Source organism: Ambystoma mexicanum, chromosome 13, assembly GCF_040938575.1.
Source record: "Ambystoma mexicanum isolate Mex_15411 chromosome 13, UKY_AmexF1_1, whole genome shotgun sequence".
Taxonomy (NCBI): Eukaryota; Metazoa; Chordata; class Amphibia; order Caudata; family Ambystomatidae; genus Ambystoma; species Ambystoma mexicanum.
Genome location: NC_090938.1, coordinates 42,244,749 through 42,264,574, shown reverse-complemented (window position 1 = coordinate 42,264,574; position 19,826 = coordinate 42,244,749). Strand labels below are relative to the sequence as shown.

Sequence of the window (19,826 nt, the reverse complement as noted above, 5' to 3'; positions counted from 1 at the left end):
TAACCCGGTTATAGACTGGAGAACACAGACTTTGACCTTTTCCTCCGCAGCTTGCGCCCAGAAATGCAAATTATCAGCTCCTACCCAGGTTTTCTCAACCGCTCTGGAAACATATGGCAATGGGGTCCGTCTTTGTGCCACTTCTCTGATCCCGCAGGAGTACGCTGACTTTGAACAGGTATACTCTGAACCAGGCGACATACCTCTTCCGCCACACCGTTCATTCGACTGCTCCATCGAGTTGTTACCGGACTGTGTCATTCCTCATGGGAAACTGTATGCTTTAACCCGGGATGAAAGACAAGTACTGCAGGATTACTTGTCAGATTGCTTGCAGAAAGGATACATCGTTCCGTCCAAGTCGCCCGCAGGATTTCCCTTGTTTTTTGTGAAGAAGAAGGAAGGCACCTTGAGACCCTGTGTGGATTACCGGCAACTAAATGAGATAACTGCAAAGGACCGTTATTCATTACCATTGATTCGCAGTATCCTAGAAACTTTACACACAGCTCGGATCTTCACCAAACTGGATTTACGCGGGACCTAACACTTGGTCCCCATTAAGAGTGGAGATGAATGGAAAACGGCTTTCAAGACACCTTTTGGGCATTATGAATATAGAGATATGCCATTCGGTCTATCCAATGCCCCCCCTATCTTCCAACGGTTTATGGATAACATCTTTAGTGATCTAATTGGTTTGTCAGTTTGGGTGTATTTGGATGATATCCTGGTTTTCTCCAAATCCTTTGAAGAGCATGTGGAATACGTTCGGGAGGTCCTTCGCCGGTTGTCCTGTAATCATCTATTCGCAAAGGCGGAAAAATGCTGCTTTCATCAGCCTAGTATCGAGTTTTTAGGATTTGTGATTAACCAGGATGGGATAGAGATGGATCCTAAGAAGGTGCAAGCAATACAAGAGTGGAAACCACCCCACGACGTGAAATCTCTTCAACGCTTTCTGGGATTTGCCAATTCCTACAGGCGCTTTATTCCACAGTTTTCTCAGATCTCAGCGCCCCTTACCAGGCTGACCAGTAGTAAAGTGGTTTTCAAGTGGAATTCCTCTGCTTCTCAGGCTTTTGACACCTTGAAGTCAGCTTTTATGGCAGCCCCGATTCTGCACCATCCACAGGATTATCTACCCTACATTGTGGAGGCCGACACTTCCAACTTCGCTGTCGGAGCTGTTCTCCTACAGAAAGATCCAGCAACGTCAGTAGAACATCCAGTAGCCTATTTCTCTCTAGAAAAATTGAATCCCAGCGAGAGAAACTACGCGGTTATTGAAAAGGAACTGTTGGCTATTAAGAACGCTTTTGAGGAATGGAGACAATCTACTCGGAGCTCGTTTTTCAGTGGAAGTTCGGACTGATCATCGCAATTTGCAGTACCTACGCTCCTTGCAATGTCGAACGCCTCGTCAAGCCAGGTGGGCCTTCTTTTTCTCTCCGTTTGTGTTTCATGTCACTTACGTTCCAGGAACCTCCAACCTGAAAGCAGATGCTCTCTCCCGATCCCTGGAGAAAGAGGTAGAGATGGCCTGTCCGAATCAGCCACTGATTTCCCCTCAGCATTTTTTTACTGACTTTGTCACCTCACCTTGAGTCAATCGCTGACGCCACCCGGACGGATCCTGAAAGGTCGGCCCTTCTTAGACGTCGGTCAGTGTACGAACATGATGGGCTCTTGTTTTTCCGGAAACAGCTGTACATTCCTAAGGGAACAATCCGAGAAAGCATATTGCATGGATTTCACGATTCACCTATCGGAGGTCATCGAGGAATGAGAGCTACTCGAGAATTGATATCCCGACAGTTTTGGTGGCCAGGATGGGCTACCGAAGTTCAGAAATACGTCGAAAGCTGTCCTGTTTGTGCCCAGTGCAAGATTCCGAGAAGACGGCCGTTGGGATTGCTGGTACCTACTGAAGTGGCACCCTACCCGTGGCATACCATCTCCATGGACTTCATTGTGGATCTGCCCCCTTCCGAAGGATTTACCTGCATAATGGTTGTTGTGGATGGTTTCACCAAATTAGCTAATTTCATTCCATTTAACAAGATTCCTACGGCGACCCAAATGGCTTCCGCGTTTCTGCATGACATCTATCGGTTGCATGGCCTTCCGGAAAAGATCATTTCAGACTGTGGCTCCCAGTTCATCTCTTCTTTTTGGAGTAAGGTGTGTGGCCATCTAGGAATTCATAGAGCTCTAAGCTCGGGTTATCATCCACAGACCAATGGGCTCACCGAAAGGACTAATCAGACGTTGGAGGAGTACCTCTGCTGTTTTGCTAACGCTACTCAGTCCAACTGGAAGGCTGGGTTAGACCTTGCTGAAGTATCCTATAACAATACTGTTCATGCCTCCATTGGGATCAGTCCATTCTTCTGCTCAACTGGCCAACATCCCAAAGTGCTGCCCTTCCATCCCGTACCCACCAGTACTGTTCCATCTGCTGATGCCCTGGTCTCAAGCATCCAACAGCAACAGGAGTTGGCACGCAAGATCCTGAGAGAAACCAAGGATCGGATGAAGGCTCAGGCGGACAGGAAGAGGAGTGTGGAACCAGATTTTCAAGTCTGGGACAAGGTTTGGTTATCCTCTAGGAACCTGCCGCTTCGCAATTTTCCTACCAAACTGGCTCCCCGTTATTTTGGTCCATTCACTATTACCAAGCGGCTGTCCTCAGTAGCGTTCCGTCTCCAGTTACCCCCCTCTTGGCATGTACACCCAGTTTTCCATGTCTCCTTGTTGAAACCTTATGTTGTCGATACCTACGGCCGCTCCTGCCCTCGCCCAACCTCCGTCATTATGCACGGCTTCCCGGAATTTGAGGTTCAAGAGATCTGTGATGCTCGTTATCGCAGGGGGGTGCTCCACTATTTGGTGGATTGGAAAGGGTACCCAGCTTCTGATCGTACTTGGGAACCACAAAGACATGTTCACGCTCCCGCTTGGTGCGTGAGTTCTATAGACCATTTCCTTGGAAACCCGGGGCCCCAGGCCTTCCTGGGAGGGGGCATAGTGTCACGCCACATTGGAGACCAGGGTCCGCCTCGCCCGCTCGTCCCTTCACCTCCTGGCAAGTCTACCCGCGCTTCCGCGCTTGGGGGCTTGCCAGAGGGAGAGCGTTGGGTGTCGGGGCCGGAGGGCTACGGCGCATGCGCGGAAGACCTCTGTCTCGGTTCCGCGCATGCGCCGTGGACTGGGCTCGAGCCCTAGGAAGGGCTTGCCTTCCAGGACTCGCTTTGGATACGCCGACGCCCGGAGGTGAAGCAGCTTGCGTTCCAATCCTCACGGGCGCCGGCGACCCATAAAAGGAGCCGCAGTTCGAGGCGAGCCGCGTCTCAACGCGGTTTGCTTCGTTCTGCGAGCTTCCTACCTGGGCTGCCTGCCACTCACCTGAGCCCGCTTTGGGCTGCCTGCTACCTTACCTGAGTTCCTCCCTGGGGCTGCCAGCTTACCTTACCTGGGTTCTCCCTGGGGCTGCCAGCTTACCTTACCTGGGTTCTCCCTGGGCCTGCCAGCTTACCTTACCTGGGTTCTCCCTGGGCCTGCCAGCTTACCATACTTGGGTTCCCCTGGCTCTGCCAGCAACTTACCAGAATAAACTCAGGATCTGCAGGCATACTTTTACCTGGACATCCCTGGGTCTGCCAGCATACACCGACCAAGGTCCCCAGCGATTGCTGCCCTAGACTACCTTTCGGGCTCCTTCAGTTGGATCTCCTGCTCAGCCTTGGTTCCTTCCTTTCCTGTCCGGCCTTACCCTCTTCATCCGTTCCTGTGGACCAAGAATATACCTGCCACGCCGGAATCTTAGACCTCCGCTTCAGTTCACGTACTTTGGACTTTATTCCAACGGACTCCATCCCAGCCCGTGATCTGCAACAAGACCGTAGCCTCTCCTGCCTGTGCTTGCACAGTCCCTTTGTCACGTTAATCAGGAGAGTGCTTTCCGTGACATTGGGAATCGGCCCATCATCCACCCAGTATCAGTTTTTGGGTGGCGGAGAGGCTGGTCTCTCGTGCCACAAGCTCATCTTTCGACTGGATACAGACTGGCGACCTCGGCAAGATCAAAGACCAAGAAACCAGGTACGCAGCCCTCTCGTGCTTCCCAACTTGACAGATAGGTCCACGTATGGTGTGAGTGTTTTGTGAGGAGATCTCCCATTGGGTCCTCTCTGTTTTGGCGCGAAGGGAACCGTGGATATGAGGAGGCTGGAAACACCACTACCATGTCGATCTTGTTCGTTCTCACGAACAAAGGATTACAGGAGCCAAGTATCCTGCAACTACGAGGCTGAACCGAGGAATCGCTGGTGACCCGCTGAAGGACTGCTTCTCTGCACCGCTGTCGTTTTGTGAAACCCTTTCTACCTCTGATCGAACGAGAAGGCCTGTACTGGTACTTCGACCCTTTGGAATAGTGGGAACAACTATTCTCGGCATTTTCACCATCTCATGCACGTAAGCCTTCGGAAGTGTCTCTGGGCCATCCAGTGGACTGACCAGCCTACCCAGGTGTCTTGCTCTGTAACCGCCGTCAGGTTGCTGCTGTATTACGAGTCCTTGCCACTCTCACACGATTCGTACACTTGGCATTCCCAGGTCTGAAGTGAGCAGTGTACATTGGGCTGAAATACACACTGCTGCTCCGTTTCCCTGCTGTGGTAACACTGTGCGGGTTCACTGCGTTTGGGACATCCTGAACTCTAACTTCTGCTGCTGCGGAATCTTGCCGATGCCGAGACGTCCCCTGCTCGTATCTGAACCTGCCAGCACGGAAACTGACGCGGAGAAGCCTGGGTCTGCCTGCATCGGGGACCGGTGAGTAGCATTGCTAGGAACTGGTCGCCCTCCTGCAGTAGCCCATAGCTTTTCCGCCCTGTGTCAAATATCACGCCTTTCCATACTTGCGCTCTGCTTCTGCCCACAGTGGAGGCTGCGCTTGAGTCGCGGAGCTCTGTTCATCTTCATTTGTTCACCGAAGTGAACTGCCTGATTTCCCTCGAGGAGACTCCCCTTTGCCTGTTGGCACCCGCGTGTGCAGGTACTTTTGAGCACAAGGATCCACTCGTCGTAGGGCTCGGACTTCCTTCTAGTTAGGTGCCTCTGAAGGCGGACTGGGTCTAACTATTATTCGCACGATCTGTTTTCCTCCCCATCTAGGTGGTCTGCACATTTCGTGCGTCTAACTCGTTAGACTCGTTGGTAATTGTGTATATATATTGTATTTGATTGTGATGCGTTGGTTTATTTGAGTTTTATTGTGATTTCTCGCTATGGTCAATGTTACAAAGGCTTTGTAATAAATGTGTCTATTTTTAATATAACACCTGCTTGGAGTAATTAGCAAGTGTCCTTGCTTTGCGGGCTTTCAGTCACCCTCCCCCCTCTTGTGACCTAGTCTTGACCGCCGCTATTGCCACCTTGATTGGTCTGGCTTGTCCAGAGGTTACCCTGTTCCAAGAAACTAGGCTGGCCTTCTGAACCTCTGTCCCTCCCGGACGGAGTTCAGAAATCCATCTTAACTCATCCAAGGCCACCGGTCCTAGTGGCCTAACCTATCCGGTCCTAATGAAACAGAGTTTTGGGCAACGTTTTTGATGCAACTCTGAGGAGATTTTAAAGGCAAAACAATTTCCTCCATACTGGAAATCAGCCCTGGTAATTCCATTCTTTAAGGGGGGTGATAGGACGGTAGTTTGCTGGATCTGTCCTATCGCCCTTTTGATCGGTGGAAGGATACATACCTGGAACCTCTTCCAAAGCTATTTAAACCACGCCCGATCAGCAACTCTTGCTTCGCGTTGTTCTGCTCCTCGCAGCTGGATGCTCACCGTGTCAGCTCCTGCATCTGGACTTCAGCCACGCCTGTCGGCATCCTGGGTCACCTGCAAAGGGAGATAAGAGAGAATTGGAGAGAAAGAAGACCTTACCTGCTAAAGCTGTATCGGAGACATCACACCGACGATCCTGAAAGGGAAGACATCATTTTTAAAAGCATTTCGTTTCGATCGCTGCAGCGCTGCATTTCACTCACCTTTCCTGGGCACCTCCATCTTCAGCAGCGATCATCCGGATCCGCAGCCACTTCCCAGTGCCTAGAGAGAAAAAGACAAGAACACAAGGTGAGAGAAGGAAGGGAATAGGAAAAGCTCAGTTTCCTTCTAAGACTTACCAGTTGGGTCATTCCCATTTCATTTCGGGTCCTGCCGCTTCCTGGCATTCCGGACCCCGGCCCCTATGGGGGAAAAAAAGACAGACATTGAATGAGCGAATGCAAAGACATTACCCGAACGCTCGTCCAGAACTTACCTGTCATTTATTGGAACTGCACGTTTCACTTCGGGTCGGCGCCATATCTCCGGCATTCCGAACCCCGGCCCCTAAGGGGAAAAAAGACATAAGCGTTAGCGCTTGCTGCAATAAGACAATGAACATTATTATTAAGCTTCAACTTTTGAACTTGCTACAGAACTCTTACAGCGCCTCACCTGAATAGTCAAGCTTATTTGAACTCCCATCAAACCTCAATCCAGTGAAGTAACTGGGTTTCAATGCGCCCCTGCATCAGAAGCAGGATGGAGAACTCATCCTTCCAGACCCTAAGGTGAGACTTCACGGGGAATCGTGGAAGGGTATCGTGGAGGGTTGGAAGGAAGTGGGAGGCTTGAGCATTATTCCGTCAGTAGGTAATACTCCCTTTTCACGCACAGGGGAATATTCCTACGAGCCAGAGAAGCCAGAGTAGAGGGGCCCTACCTGTCCATCTTCAGAGTCCTGCGCTTCACCATTGAAGAAGCATCAGCACTCGAAGCCAGACCTGTGCCTCCGTGGGAATCAGGTGAGCGTGACAATGGGTTGATACTGAACCTGGTGAGTGAATCCTCTATGGAGAAGGGAGGATTACCATTATACTGTGCCTAGATCGATCTATCCAAAGCCTTCTACCAGATTGATAGATCCAAGCTGTGGGCGAAGATTAGAACAAAGTGCTTTCAGAAAAGTCTGTTAGCCATATTAATGGAGTTAAATAAAGGCACCTCGGTGAGGGTGAGATTGGATGATAGGGGGCACTTGCCCGAATCAGTAGTAGAGTGGTGTAAGGCAGGGGTGCCTTGGAGCGCCACTATTCTTTCATTTGTTTCTTTCCGATTTGGGTGAGGAACTCGAACCATCCGTATTGGCCAGCCCACATTTAAATGGTAAGATCTTTTGGCTGGCCTATGTGGATGATCTTGAGGCCAAAACACACATGTGGAATACAAACTGGTCAAAAATAGAAGGCAGAATTTGGAAGGAATCCCTAAACCTGCCGAAGAGTACTCCGGGGTGGAACCTGCCATTCGAATTGGGCCTAAAATCTTTAAGGTGTATAGCGGAGTGGAAATTGGTCTCACTACATAGAGGGATGATAAGCCCGAGACCAGGCTCTCTGTTTGAGGACGTAAACGTGCATTTATTCAACTCGAAATCTCGTACCCTGGCAGGGCTGGAAGAAAGGGTAAAAACTATTCTATCCAAGACAACACTAGACACAGAAACCCTGATAAACAATGCCTTGAAGGTAAAGTGTGACTTGGAATGTCTGGATGGGATACAAACTATAGCCAGGGTACGAAGTTCGATTTCCATCTAATGCATTTTTGACAGCGGAAAAAAATCAAGACCATCTCCCACTTTATTTGGTACTGATGAAAAGATGAGGAGTAATTTCCTAAGGATGAGACTAAACCTCCCAACCACTGGGGAAATCCTGAATATACACAAGTAGGCAGATAAAGCAATCCAACTGTGTAACATATGCGCTAATCCATCAAACCAGTCGCTCCGCCACTTATTAATGGAATGCGAAGTGACTTGGCCCCTGAGGTTAGCCAAGTTACGAAGATAGGTCCATAGAGAGGATGGAATTTTATCAGACCATATCTGGGACAGAATGATTTCAGGTCAGTGGTTGAAATACTTGAGGCTTTGAATTTCCTCACTTGACTCCAGGCTGCAATGAGGAGACATTGGGTGGCTGCTAGAGGAAACGGATACTCGGGATTGTATTGAGTCAAGTTGATTTTATTAGATTTTAGTGTATGCATTTTTTTAAAAACCATATACAAATTAAAAAAAATCTTAAATTACTAGCCAGTTATAACGAGTTCCTTGCCCCCGTTCACTCGGCTCTCCATTTCTTTTTTTTATTTTTTTTTATTCGCAGAGAGTCAGCCATAATGGTCTGTTTTCTCCAGCTTTACTTTTAAGGACTGTCCCTCGCGTAGCTGAGCAGGAGCTCCTCTCTGCCACCTGTGGCTGGAACGTCACCGATTTGACTCGGGCCATGGTCATAACGTTCTGAAGGTGGAAAGCAAAGGTGCATATGTTTGTAAATTCATTCATGAAATGCATTTACCTTAAAGTTCCTCTTCAGATCAGACCATTTACCTTAAAGTTCCTCTTCAGATCAGACCATGATATTGGAGCTCTGTTCTGTGGAACAGCTGTTACTACAGTCGGGCACTATTGCTCTGTATTGCTATTCCGATTTCCCTTGATTATTTTCTTGAAGTTTTTTTGTGGGGGTGGGGGGTGGGGGGTGGGGGGAGTGTTTACTTCCATTTTTGGTTTTTTGTCCTTCCCTTTTTTTTGGGAGTAAAAGTTCAGAGGCTTCCCTGTAACTATGGTTGGATATATTGCAGGTATTGGGATTTTTAAATTGAATTTATCAATTTCTTTACAGTTTACATTTAAACCGTAATCGCTACATACAACAGATACAGGCGCTCGTACATATCTTCATGTCAATAGGTAAATTATCAATTCTATTAATTTCATTAGAGCTAAAATAAGTTTAAAACCATAGATATACCTCTCCCAAAAATTCCTGATTTATTTGGAGGCCACTCATAATGGTCTTCAAAATGCTGAACTCTGAAGCAGCAGACAAACTGGCTATAGAGTGCTGCTCAGTGTTTCTCTCCCCTTTAGGATCGAGGGGGTTCTTTTAAACTCTTCCCTTTTTTCCTCTTTGTTAAATCCCTTTCAGAAGATGCTATATTACTGTAAGACACTCTGGGCCTCATCACGAATTGGGCGGTAGCCCTTAAATGCAGCAGTAACGCTATTAGTGCCGCATTTAAGGGACCGCCCAAACATGAGTTGACAGCGTTTACCCCCAGCTGCGCCAGAAAATTGCTGATTTACATCGCAATTACTGGACGGTAATATTGCCGGCGGTAATTGCACCGAAAATACCCCATGGGGAATTAGTTAGCACTCAACCCGTGATCCGGCGCTAATACCGCCAGACGGGTAGACGGTAATGTAAATACAGCTGGGCAGTATCCCACTTCGGGAGACCACCCAACTCGTGATGAGGCCCTCCGTGTCGATCACTGCATGGATCTCTCAACTAGAGTTACTGTGTAGTACGTTTCCGCTGGCATAACCTTGTCCTGGATGAAGTCTTTGGTGCAGGCATGTTTCCCTATGGTCCCACTGCGGGAGGTCCCACTGCGGTGGGGTTTACTGTAGTTAGGATGGTGTCCTCCCACCCTTGCTGTAGTTTGTGTGCTGTTCACATGTCCATGCTCTGCATGCCGGCTTGAGGTGCACACGGTTGGTGGGTTCCTTGCCTCCCTGTCTAAGATATTGGTAACTATTTGCTTGTGTTTTGCTGTAAACTACCATTCACTTAATTAGGGGAGGGGGTTCCCCTAAATAAAAGTACATACAAAAACCTGGACAGTTTGCGTTAAATTGCACCTGTGCAGCATTGTTTTGAAGGGCCCATTTCAAATGCATGTAGCGGGGTGGTCTTCCAACGCACCTTATAGGGAGACTGGTGTAAGCGGGCACATCATACACAGCTTAACCCTTCATTGTATAACTTGACCCGCTTCTTACCCGTCTCCAAACCCCGCCGAGTTCGAGATCACCAGTTTGTACTCTGATAGGGTGAAGGTAAGGGTGGGGAAGATCTAGAGGTTAGGGCAGGCAGGTTCCCCCAAAACCCCTAAGGAGAAAACACAAGGTCAGAGTAACTCGAGCACAAAAGGAGAGGCGGAAAAAAGGAATGCTGGTGTATAGTTTTTATTTGTTTAATCTTTCTTATATACTTTTCTGGTACACCAGCAGAATTGTAGTTATTTTTTTATAAAAGGGGCAGAGCCCAAGATGCTATGTACAAGTTACTCCTAAGCAGCAGCGCTACTAATAAAACACAAAGAGTCTTATAAAAATATATAAAATGTCTGTAAAAATATATACAAAGTCTATACAGTGCAATGTATTAAACTATGAATTTCTTACTTGCAAGACAACCTTTCAGGGCTGTCTCAAGGTCCCTGCTACTCTCGATCTTCCTTCTTCCTGCGCTCTCTGATGGTGGCTCTTCTGGCAGTGAGCAGCAACAGCAGTGTGTGGGGCCTTGTGGGCAGCAGCCACGACGGCAACAGTGTGGCGGTCCCAAGTCTTTACAGGGACTGGGCTGCATGTGTCAGAAACGACCAAGCACTCGGAGGGAGCATGGGGGCGAGCGGGGGTCCACATTACTCTCTCCACCTGGGCCACGTCTGCCAGTGTTGCCCATGGAGTTCTTGTGGGCCACCTGTAAGGTAGGCGGCCCTTATTTTTTATTTCAGCCCCCAGGAGGGCTAAAACACATTTAAGGTGCTTCCCAGCTATAGTGCGCACCAATAATTTACAATATGCCTCTGAGCCCCAGCAAAAGAGCAGCGAGGGGTAGCAAAATATTCAAGGCGCTCCCCTAAAGGGGGGAGTGGCAGCATAGAGTCCGGGCTGTAGTCGCCTGCTTGCTTGCGCCAATGACCATTTTCTTTAGAGTAATGAGATTCTTGCGTGCCCACGTGCGAGGGTCTCTTACCCTAACATTTTAGGGTTGAAGATCCTGGCGTGGCTTCATGTGCTGAGGAACCCATCTTCACTCTCCCAACCGGGGGCTACGCATGAAAAATGTATCCTAACTGATGGTTGCAGTTTGTTTGCAGCAGCCCTTTGTCTGTGGCATTTGCAAGGGGAGCGATGAGTGATGCAGGGGACTGGCATGGTACGGGTATGGTATGTGTGACCATTAAAGGGAGAAAGTCGGTGGTGGGGTGAGAGAATGTGGACTGTCAAAGTATTCAAGAGGGCAGGTTAGAAGGGGGGAATACCAAGGGGTGGATGCCAGCTGTATGGTGAGGCGTAGGGAGAGGCGATCGTTTTGAGGTGGATGGAGGCAGAAACGCCAGCTGAATAATCGCCAGTAAAAATTGGGGTGGTAGAACCTATGAAATGCTAATCTGGAAGGAGCCCTGTGTGCTTTGGCGACTTGGGCAGCATGCAATCGGGACAGTTATTGAGAAAGAGTCGGGGAAACACAACATTGGGTCAAGAATATGAATCCAAATGGCAATCCATATTTAATTTAAGATTGTTTGCAGTGTGGCTTTGGGGAATTGGCATTTTCAGTCAGGCCAAAGCGAGAGATTGACTACGCCAGTCTCGTCAAGATTTGAGTTCTAGCTTAAGATGGGGGAGGGTGTCTGGGATTCGTTAGTTGTCCAGCGGCTGCTTCTGCAAAAGCACTACGGGTTCTCTTGGATGGGCTGTCTCTGGTTTCCGCCTGTTATTATACATCAGTGTATACCTTTTCAGAACTCACTTGGCAAACCTTTGCTCCACCCTTTGATGCTTTACTCCCAGAACACTTAAATAGCAGAAACTCATTTTACCTAAGGGACCACCTTTCATTGGCAGTGATCTGAGCAAATCTGTCTGCCCTCCCGTTTGCTGATTTGGTCGTTCTGGATGTAATGTTGAATATTGATGATTTGAGCTGCGGGTCGCTTGCTTATTAACGCTCCTGTGCATGCTTTGTCCCCTAGGGCAGCTGAGCTGCATGTCCTTCCCCAGCAGCGAGGATTACCGGAAACTGAAGGTGCATTGCAACCCTTGCCTCCTCATCTTGGGCCAGACCTGTAGCGCCCGCTGCAGAGTCTTGAACACGCTTCTTGGGGATCAGCTGCTGCCAATGTCTCCGCATGGCAACTCCGAGCAGTGCAAGCGCCGGCGCCTTCGCTTCAAGCATGGCAAGCAGACCCGCCTGTGCCTGGCGCTGCCTGGCCAGTACGAGCTGGTCCATCTGCTGGCTGCTCATCGGGGCAAGTGGGACACTATTCCAGAGGAGGACCTGGAGATCCACGACGACGACCAGGATCCTGCGCACCGGATAGCCGAGCTGGAGGTGACGCTGCCTCACTTCCTCTTGCAGGTAGACGGAGCCTCTTCCTTACACTGTATAGCACAGAATGCCCCGAGGTTCCACACGTACTAGCATGTTACACTACGCTGGTCTGTTGCCTCATGGAACTCGCGGCGTCTGTTGCTGGACAATCCACTAGGTTGCGTGTGCTAATGCAGCAAGCTATTCTCTGCTGGGGGTGGGGGGGAGGGTGGTTGGTGGGGGATGGTTTCACCAGGATTTTGGTGCTTGTTCCTGTATACTCTGTACTCTTAGCCATGTATTTCCAGAGAGGGACTCTCTGCTCACTTTTTCACCCAGACTGTAATTCTTGGTTTCTAGAAAGTGCCTTTTGGCCCCTTCTGTTTCTAAAGTTCAAGGATTAACCAGAAGTGGTGAGGGGCCGGTCTGGGCCAGCTCTTTGCACTTGAGTGGGTGCGTGCGAGGGGCTCACTAAGCATACGCTCTGGCGGATTAGGGAGACTGGGAGGAGTTGTCACCTTCTGGCCACAGACTTGACATGGTTGGGCGTTGACCTCCTAGCTATTTCCACTGGCGCCCATGCTTCTGTGGGTATGTTGTCTGATGTTGGCCCAATCGGAATGGGTTCCTGTTGAGCCGTGTCTGCTGTTTCCAAGGAGCCCGTGATCCTCATGCCGGCATTTGCTGCTTCTCACTAGCCGCTATATTCCTTTGCAGTTGATTGCAGCATGTGGCTGCAAATGTGCGCAAATGACAGAAATCCATGCATCCTGCATGTGGAACGGGTTTGGGGAAAGGCAGACCTGCATTAGTCTGTAGGGCTCTCTGCAACAGCCCCCACTGTCTTGTTCTGAACAGCTACTATAGAGTTCTTTTAATTGCATCTATTGTGGGTGCCTGGCATGGTGGACCTTGTCCAACTGCTGATGTTTGTTTCTACTCTAAACAAAGGGCCAGTTGTGTTATTTTCTGTTGACTTTGTTAATGCCTCAAGGCCCCCTTGATTCTCATTCCTTATGTCGAATCACAGAACTTTTCAGATGACAACCTTACTGTTGCCCTTCCCTAAACTCGTCATCACTCTTAAGAGCACGTTATTCCCGGCACCCTCCTCCAGTTTGCAGTTAATACATGCCTAGAATGCAGTCACGGGGTCTCCTGCACTTTGTGGCTAGTGCAGGAGCAAGCATACTGGACTGCATAGCATGTGAGCTGTGCATATGAGGCGGGACCCCCTCTCTACTGTGAATGGAGGGAGAGGGAGGGGCGGGGTCATGGCTCACAAGCTTGGAACTTAGTGTGGGTTCTGGAGGCATATGTGTGCGCTACATGACCAAGAAAACAATATCTCAAACTTACTAGTTCCCCCTTGTGACTGAGCTGGTAGTTGAAAACCCCTTTCTTCCGGAACACTCCTTTGAGCGCATGGAAATAGTTACTCACCCCCTCTCAGCCAATCATATTTAGAGTGCAGTCAATAACTATTCTTGTTATTGCTAGTAGCTTACAACTTGTACCCTAGTCTTGCTGCATCTTGACCCCCATAGCCTTCTTGCCCACCCCCAACCCTCACGTTAATAACAATTGTTATTGACTGCAGTCTGTTTTCAGAAGCAGATGGGGAAACCTCAATGTAATAGTTTTTTGCGACAATACACTTACTCTCTGGGAGGATATTTATTTATTTTTTTGCTGCATCATTAACATATGGAAACTAAAAACATTGGAAAACTTTGTCCTTTTATTATGAAACCATTTACTTTTACATGATACCACGTGCATGCCCTGCTAAACCTGTTCAAGTTGCAAGTTCCAATTGAAATGCTTAACTTGAAGAGCACCATTGCTACAAAATAAAAGCACATTTAATGTATTAACTCCGTTGGTCTATTTGCTTCACTAACTCTTTTGAAAACCTCGGGAGGGGTCTTCTTTGCTTGGGATGATGACGCTTGCCCAGCCTGTTTGCCCCTGCTGAGCTACTCGCCCGCCGCTCGTGCACATCTCTGGAGCGGGCTTGTGGTGCAAGTATCCAGGGATTCGCTCTTGGTGGGAGCTGAGTGGGTTAACCTAGTCTCCCTTGATCCTTCTAGCTGCCTATGTTGCCCGTCTGCCTCCCGCTGACCGCGTTTTGCGGCTTCAGCTTTAAAGTAGCTTTTTATCCAGAGACGAAGGGGGTGGATCTGTAACTGTGATTGGCTCCTGCATTATGTAACTTTTCTTTGTGCTAGAAAGCTGAGCACTGGAGTTTGCACTTCTTAGAAATGGCCCTCATCGAACCCGGTACTGGCACTTTTTGTAAAGTGAGCTTGGCCGAGGCCCCGGTGTCCGTCACTGCAACTCCTCCGATCCTAAATAACCTATTAGTGTGTTCTTTTTTGCTGGGTCTGTAATTTAAGATTGGGAATTTGCTGATGCACATGACTTGTGGTATAACTTTATTGCAGGTGTTTTTTGCTCCGGAATGTGATTAAAATCAGCTGTCGTGCTGTCCGCATGATGTAGGCTGAAGTGTAAGTTTACGTGCCGCTCCTAGGAGGCCTCCTGGACGACCTGCCATTTGGTGGGCTTTTTGCTCTTGTGCTCAGAATTGGCGTATTCTTTTCACCCTGGTGCTGCATGCATTGGCTGGAAAAATCACTGCCATGGTATGGTTGAGTGCAAGGAAGTCTTGGGTACATGAGTAAATGGAGGTGTCTTGTAGTTGGTTCATTTCTCATCACTTGCTGTGCTTTATATGGTTTTATGCGACTACCCCCTCCCTTTGTGACCGATCCAAAAAGACCGTTTTCTGACCAGAGCAGCCTCAAACGGGTGGGTATATGCATTAATTGGGTGTGGGGTTCACCCAAGAGCTCCCATGGGAAGCACCCCAGTCTTGCTGCATCTTGACCCCATAGCCTCCTTGCCCACCCTAAACCCTCATGTATGACACACCCTCCCTCCCCCAACACCCCTCCAAAAAACTACCAGGCCACTGCCCACCCCACTCAGATCTCCTCCACTAGAACTCCTCATCTCTTGGTGGGTTTCTTTGGGTGGCATTTTGGGGCCAGTCCAGGAAACATGGTGCATAGACCTGCAGAGCTTTAGAGTTGCTGTGAGCTACTAGTCTTACATGGTAGGCCAGCACATAGGTATTATAGTGCGTTCCTTTGGCTTGTTGCCCCTTGGCTCATGGCAGCTCTTCCTGTTGGTACAAGCACTTGATATGAACATGAACGGGTTCTGGTGGGTTTGTAAACTTTCGAGCTCAACCAAGGAGTCTGGCTTTTCAGACTTGTCTGGGGAGGGGGGCAGCAGATGACCCTGTGGGAAAGGCTACGTGGCCCGCAGATCCCCAAGAATGGAGGCTTCACTCAGAGTACTGAAGCTTTCTAAAGCGGCTTGCCCTTCTACAAAGCTCAACCGGCCAATTAACCAGTTCTGCTAGATGGTGCAAATGTGCACTAGCCACTGGCTAGTGCATGCTCCTCTTGTGCATGTGTAGAGGTGGGCAGTGCTCAGAAAAGTACACGATGTCTTTGCACCCAGTTATTCATGCACATTAAAAGATGCATGTTTTACTTCTTCTGTTAAGGCACTATACTGGTCGTTTCTTCCTCTGGCACGTGCACTACCCTCCAAACATATCCATGGAGCTGTGTGGGCACTGGCTTCGGTTTCCTTTCTTTTTATTGCGAGTATTTGCTCCCTAATTTTTAGTGGCTGATGCACCTCCTTTTTTTCTAGGGCTGAGGTGGGTAGTGACTTTTTGATGCCTGACTAGTAGCTTACAACTTGCATATTTTGCCCCCCTGCAATTGTTGTATCTCTGTGCAAATATTCCCATACGGCCCAGAACAAACCAGGCTCAAAAGTCTCACCCAGTCTGCTTTGACGACGAGTAGCTGCCACGTGGGGCGCAGCTGTCTGCCATGGCTTCCTTGCGCGCGCACAGCTTGTGACCTGCCTGCCCACTACACTAGTTACCATACCAGTGTGCTTAGCTGCAGCCCTCAGGAATACTTTGCGGGCTTCTTCTGGGCTTCAGTCTTGTCTCGTATCCCCTCGGGTTCCTCCTTAAAAGCGGCCCTCTTCATCTTTGACACCGGCCCGGTCTTTGGCGGCTGTGCTATAAGTTTGCTGTGTCCTTGGGCAGTTTTTCTAGCCTCTGTTCCCACAGCCCTGTTTTAGCTTGGCGTGTAACCTAGGCAGGTTGTTCCCCTCTCTGAATATGACGGGGTTGCGTTGTTTTGCACCCCTTGAAAGAGTGTGTTGCATGCAGCCGATGCACGGCCCTGCTGTCTCGCTGGCAGGCGTGTGATTCTAATATAGGTCAGCTGTTGGGCGCCTCGCAGGCCCCCTCCACATGCCCCACGTGGGTGACAGAGCTGCCTCTGTTCAGCCCTTGGTATTTCTGGGATGCGCTTCATGAGAAAATCTCCCATTGCTAATTTACAGGAAGATGTCAAAGTACGGGGGGGGGGTGGTGGAGGGGAGAGAAGAGGGTGGCATAGCAAGTAGCTGGATGGTAGCGGGTGTCCGCTGCTGGCAATGCACCCTACATTCCTGAGTGTTGGCTTGACGCCTGTCTTCAGCCTGCAGCCTTTATCACACATCCATGTGCCCTGTTTAGGGTGATGGGTTTTAGTGTTGGCACGAATACCTTGGCCTATGGGGGGGGCATCGCTTTTCCCTTTGGCACTGACCAAATGAGCATGGTGATGACCACCTACTCTGGCTTTCAGAACCTCCCGTGCCCCTCTTTTGTCCTCTGCTAGGGTAACTGCCTTCTTAGCAGTTGTTAATGCAGGGTATTTCTGCATTGGCCACATGCTCGCCCCAGACCCAAGGAGTGGCTCGCCCGCTGACCGTGCTAGTGGGAAAAGGACCATTTCCAAGCTCTGCCACTCTTCTCCGTCGTAGACTGATGTGAGTTTACCCCTTCGCCTCTTCCCACTTGTTCCTTTTCCCTATTGCTCCAGTGGAAGCTCTGCCACTCTTCTCCGTCGTAGACCGATCTACCCCTTCGCCTCTTCCCACTTGTTCCTTTTCCCTATTGCTCCACTGGAAGCTCTGCCACTCTTCTCCGTATTAGACCGATCTACCCCTTCGCCTCTTCCCACTTGTTCCTTTTCCCTATTGCTCCACTGGAAGCTCTGCCACTCTTCTCCGTCGTAGACCGATCTACCCCTTCGCCTCTTCCCACTTGTTCCTTTTCCCTATTGCTCCAGTGGAAGCTCTGCCACTCTTCCCCGTATTAGACCGATCTACCCCTTCGCCTCTTCCCACTTGTTCCTTTTCCCTATTGCTCCAGTGGAAGCTCTGCCACTCTTCTCCGTCGTAGACCGATCTACCCCTTCGCCTCTTCCCACTTGTTCCTTTTCCCTATTGCTCCACTGGAAGCTCTGCCACTCTTCTCCGTATTAGACCGATCTACCCCTTCACCTCTTCCCACTTGTTCCTTTTCCCTATTGCTCCACTGGAAGCTCTGCCACTCTTCTCCGTCGTAGACCGATCTACCCCTTCGCCTCTTCCCACTTGTTCCTTTTCCCTATTGCTCCAGTGGAAGCTCTGCCACTCTTCTCCGTCGTAGACCGATCTACCCCTTCGCCTCTTCCCACTTGTTCCTTTTCCCTATTGCTCCAGTGGAAGCTCTGCCACTCTTCTCCGTCGTAGACCGATCTACCCCTTCGCCTCTTCCCACTTGTTCCTTTTCCCTATTGCTCCAGTGGAAGCTCTGCCACTCTTCTCCGTCGTAGACCGATCTACCCCTTCGCCTCTTCCCACTTGTTCCTTTTCCCTATTGCTCCAGTGGAAGCTCCCCCCGCCTTGCCAACCCTTAAAGCAGATTTCATCCGTGGAACTCTGTGCTGCTAAAACGTCACCTGACCCTCCTTTCAGTCAGTGCCTGCCCATAGCAGGGTGTGAGCACTATGGCACCTGTATGTTTAAACCATGCACCTTTCCCTAACGTGCCAGCACCTAGACTAGCACTGCTGCCAGGCTTTGTCTCGCCCTCCGCCACTCATTGATTGGCTGCGTAGGGGCTGGGAGCTGAAGCACTTTGTTATGGCAGTGGACCTCCCTGAGCAAAAATGTTGGCAGACTCAATCCCTCCCCCCCCCCAAATGGTCAAGTCCAAATGCCTGAACTATTGCGTAGCGTCGCCGCACCCTTCTCCCAGTGTAGTCTCTGAGCCAGTGGTGGCTGGTGAATTATTTTAAGTGGAGAGGCATAAATCTTTCTCCCAATAATACTATAGTACTCGAGTGTAGTGAGGATGCATGTTGGGATGGATTTTTAAACTGTGACCTGGTGGGCAGAAGTTTAGGAGACCACCCTAGTTAGTGGAACGGGGGAACCTTCTGGACAAAGCAGACCAATCTACAGTAGCTTGGCAAGCAGTCAAGTCTGTCTCGGAGGGGTCGGAGTAACCTGAAGGCCACAATGAACACACACAGTAAAACGCCAAAGATTACCGTTGGAAAGATGTAATGGGTAAAAAGCCAAACCGTTTACATATGGCACTGGGGGGTGGGCATGCGGGAGGCATGGTATTTATTACTCTTATGATCCATTTATATTAGAAAAACTGCAAATGCCACTAACACGCAGTATGCTCAGAAACCATTCCCAAGATTACTAGAACGAAGAGGCTGAATGGAATGCTTCAGTATGTCACAAGTGCACTGGGTATGATGACTCTTTTACTTTTACCCAAAGAACAGTATTCAATACACTTTTTTGAAACGGCCACTATTCGTAGGGTTTGGAATATCAGGAATTCTATATGGGCTGCTGAATCTGAACACTGCAGGTTGCGTGCGTGCTAGCAGTAATGCTATCAGTCTCCGCCGCATGTTATTGAGAATCTGTATTTTGCAGTTGATCTAGCGCTTACACACTGGGTATCGAAGCGTTTCCATCTTCTGCGAGTGGCTGAATGCCAGGTGTTCGAAAGTCCCAGAATTCGCTCCATCGGAGCAAAGTTCATTGTTAAACCGGGCAAACGCCCCTCTGCGTTTAGTTTTGAAAGATGAACCGATTACTTCTTTTCATTGCAATACAAGGTTACAGTCTGACATATCGCGGTCAACCTCCAGCAAGAAATGGAGCTCCCTTCAGGCCCCAGTTTTGCACTTGCCACTCACTATTGGAAAGTGAAAATTGACTCTTATGATTAAATAATATTTTGTATGCATGTGAACTAATGGGAGCGCGAGATTTATGCATGGCTAGTAACTTGCAACTTTACATGTTCACCCTGCCCATTTTATACCCTTTAGTTTACATTGAAGTTGGACATTCCAAACAAAAGATTTTCTCACAACCTTGTAAATTATTTCTCTTGCCGAGGAGAGCAACCTCGTGCTTACACCACCTCTTTATTTGGACATGCACTATAGCAACCGTGCGCAATTTGGCCATGTTGCTCAATGCTCCATCGCTCCACTTGATCTCCATGATTTGTGCCCTTGCTGCCCAAGATGCCTGGCTACCCTGCATGATTTGGACATTTAGAGTTTGCCAGTGGTACTTTGTGAGCCAAAATCAATTGTAATTCACATTTCATGTCTGTCTTTTTTTAAATGCTCACTGAGCGTTTCTG

At 49.2% G+C, this 19,826-nt stretch overlaps 1 protein-coding gene across 1 annotated transcript in view; it reads left to right on the top strand.

The window, feature by feature from the left end:
- Positions 1 to 19,826, top strand: part of DSTYK (dual serine/threonine and tyrosine protein kinase) — a 307,229-nt gene that overhangs the window by 25,491 nt on the left and 261,912 nt on the right. Inside the window, exon 2 of the mRNA XM_069633139.1 lies at positions 11,895 to 12,280. Within this exon, the coding sequence (XP_069489240.1) occupies positions 11,895 to 12,280 (386 nt within the window). The remainder of the gene's footprint in view (positions 1 to 11,894; positions 12,281 to 19,826) is intronic.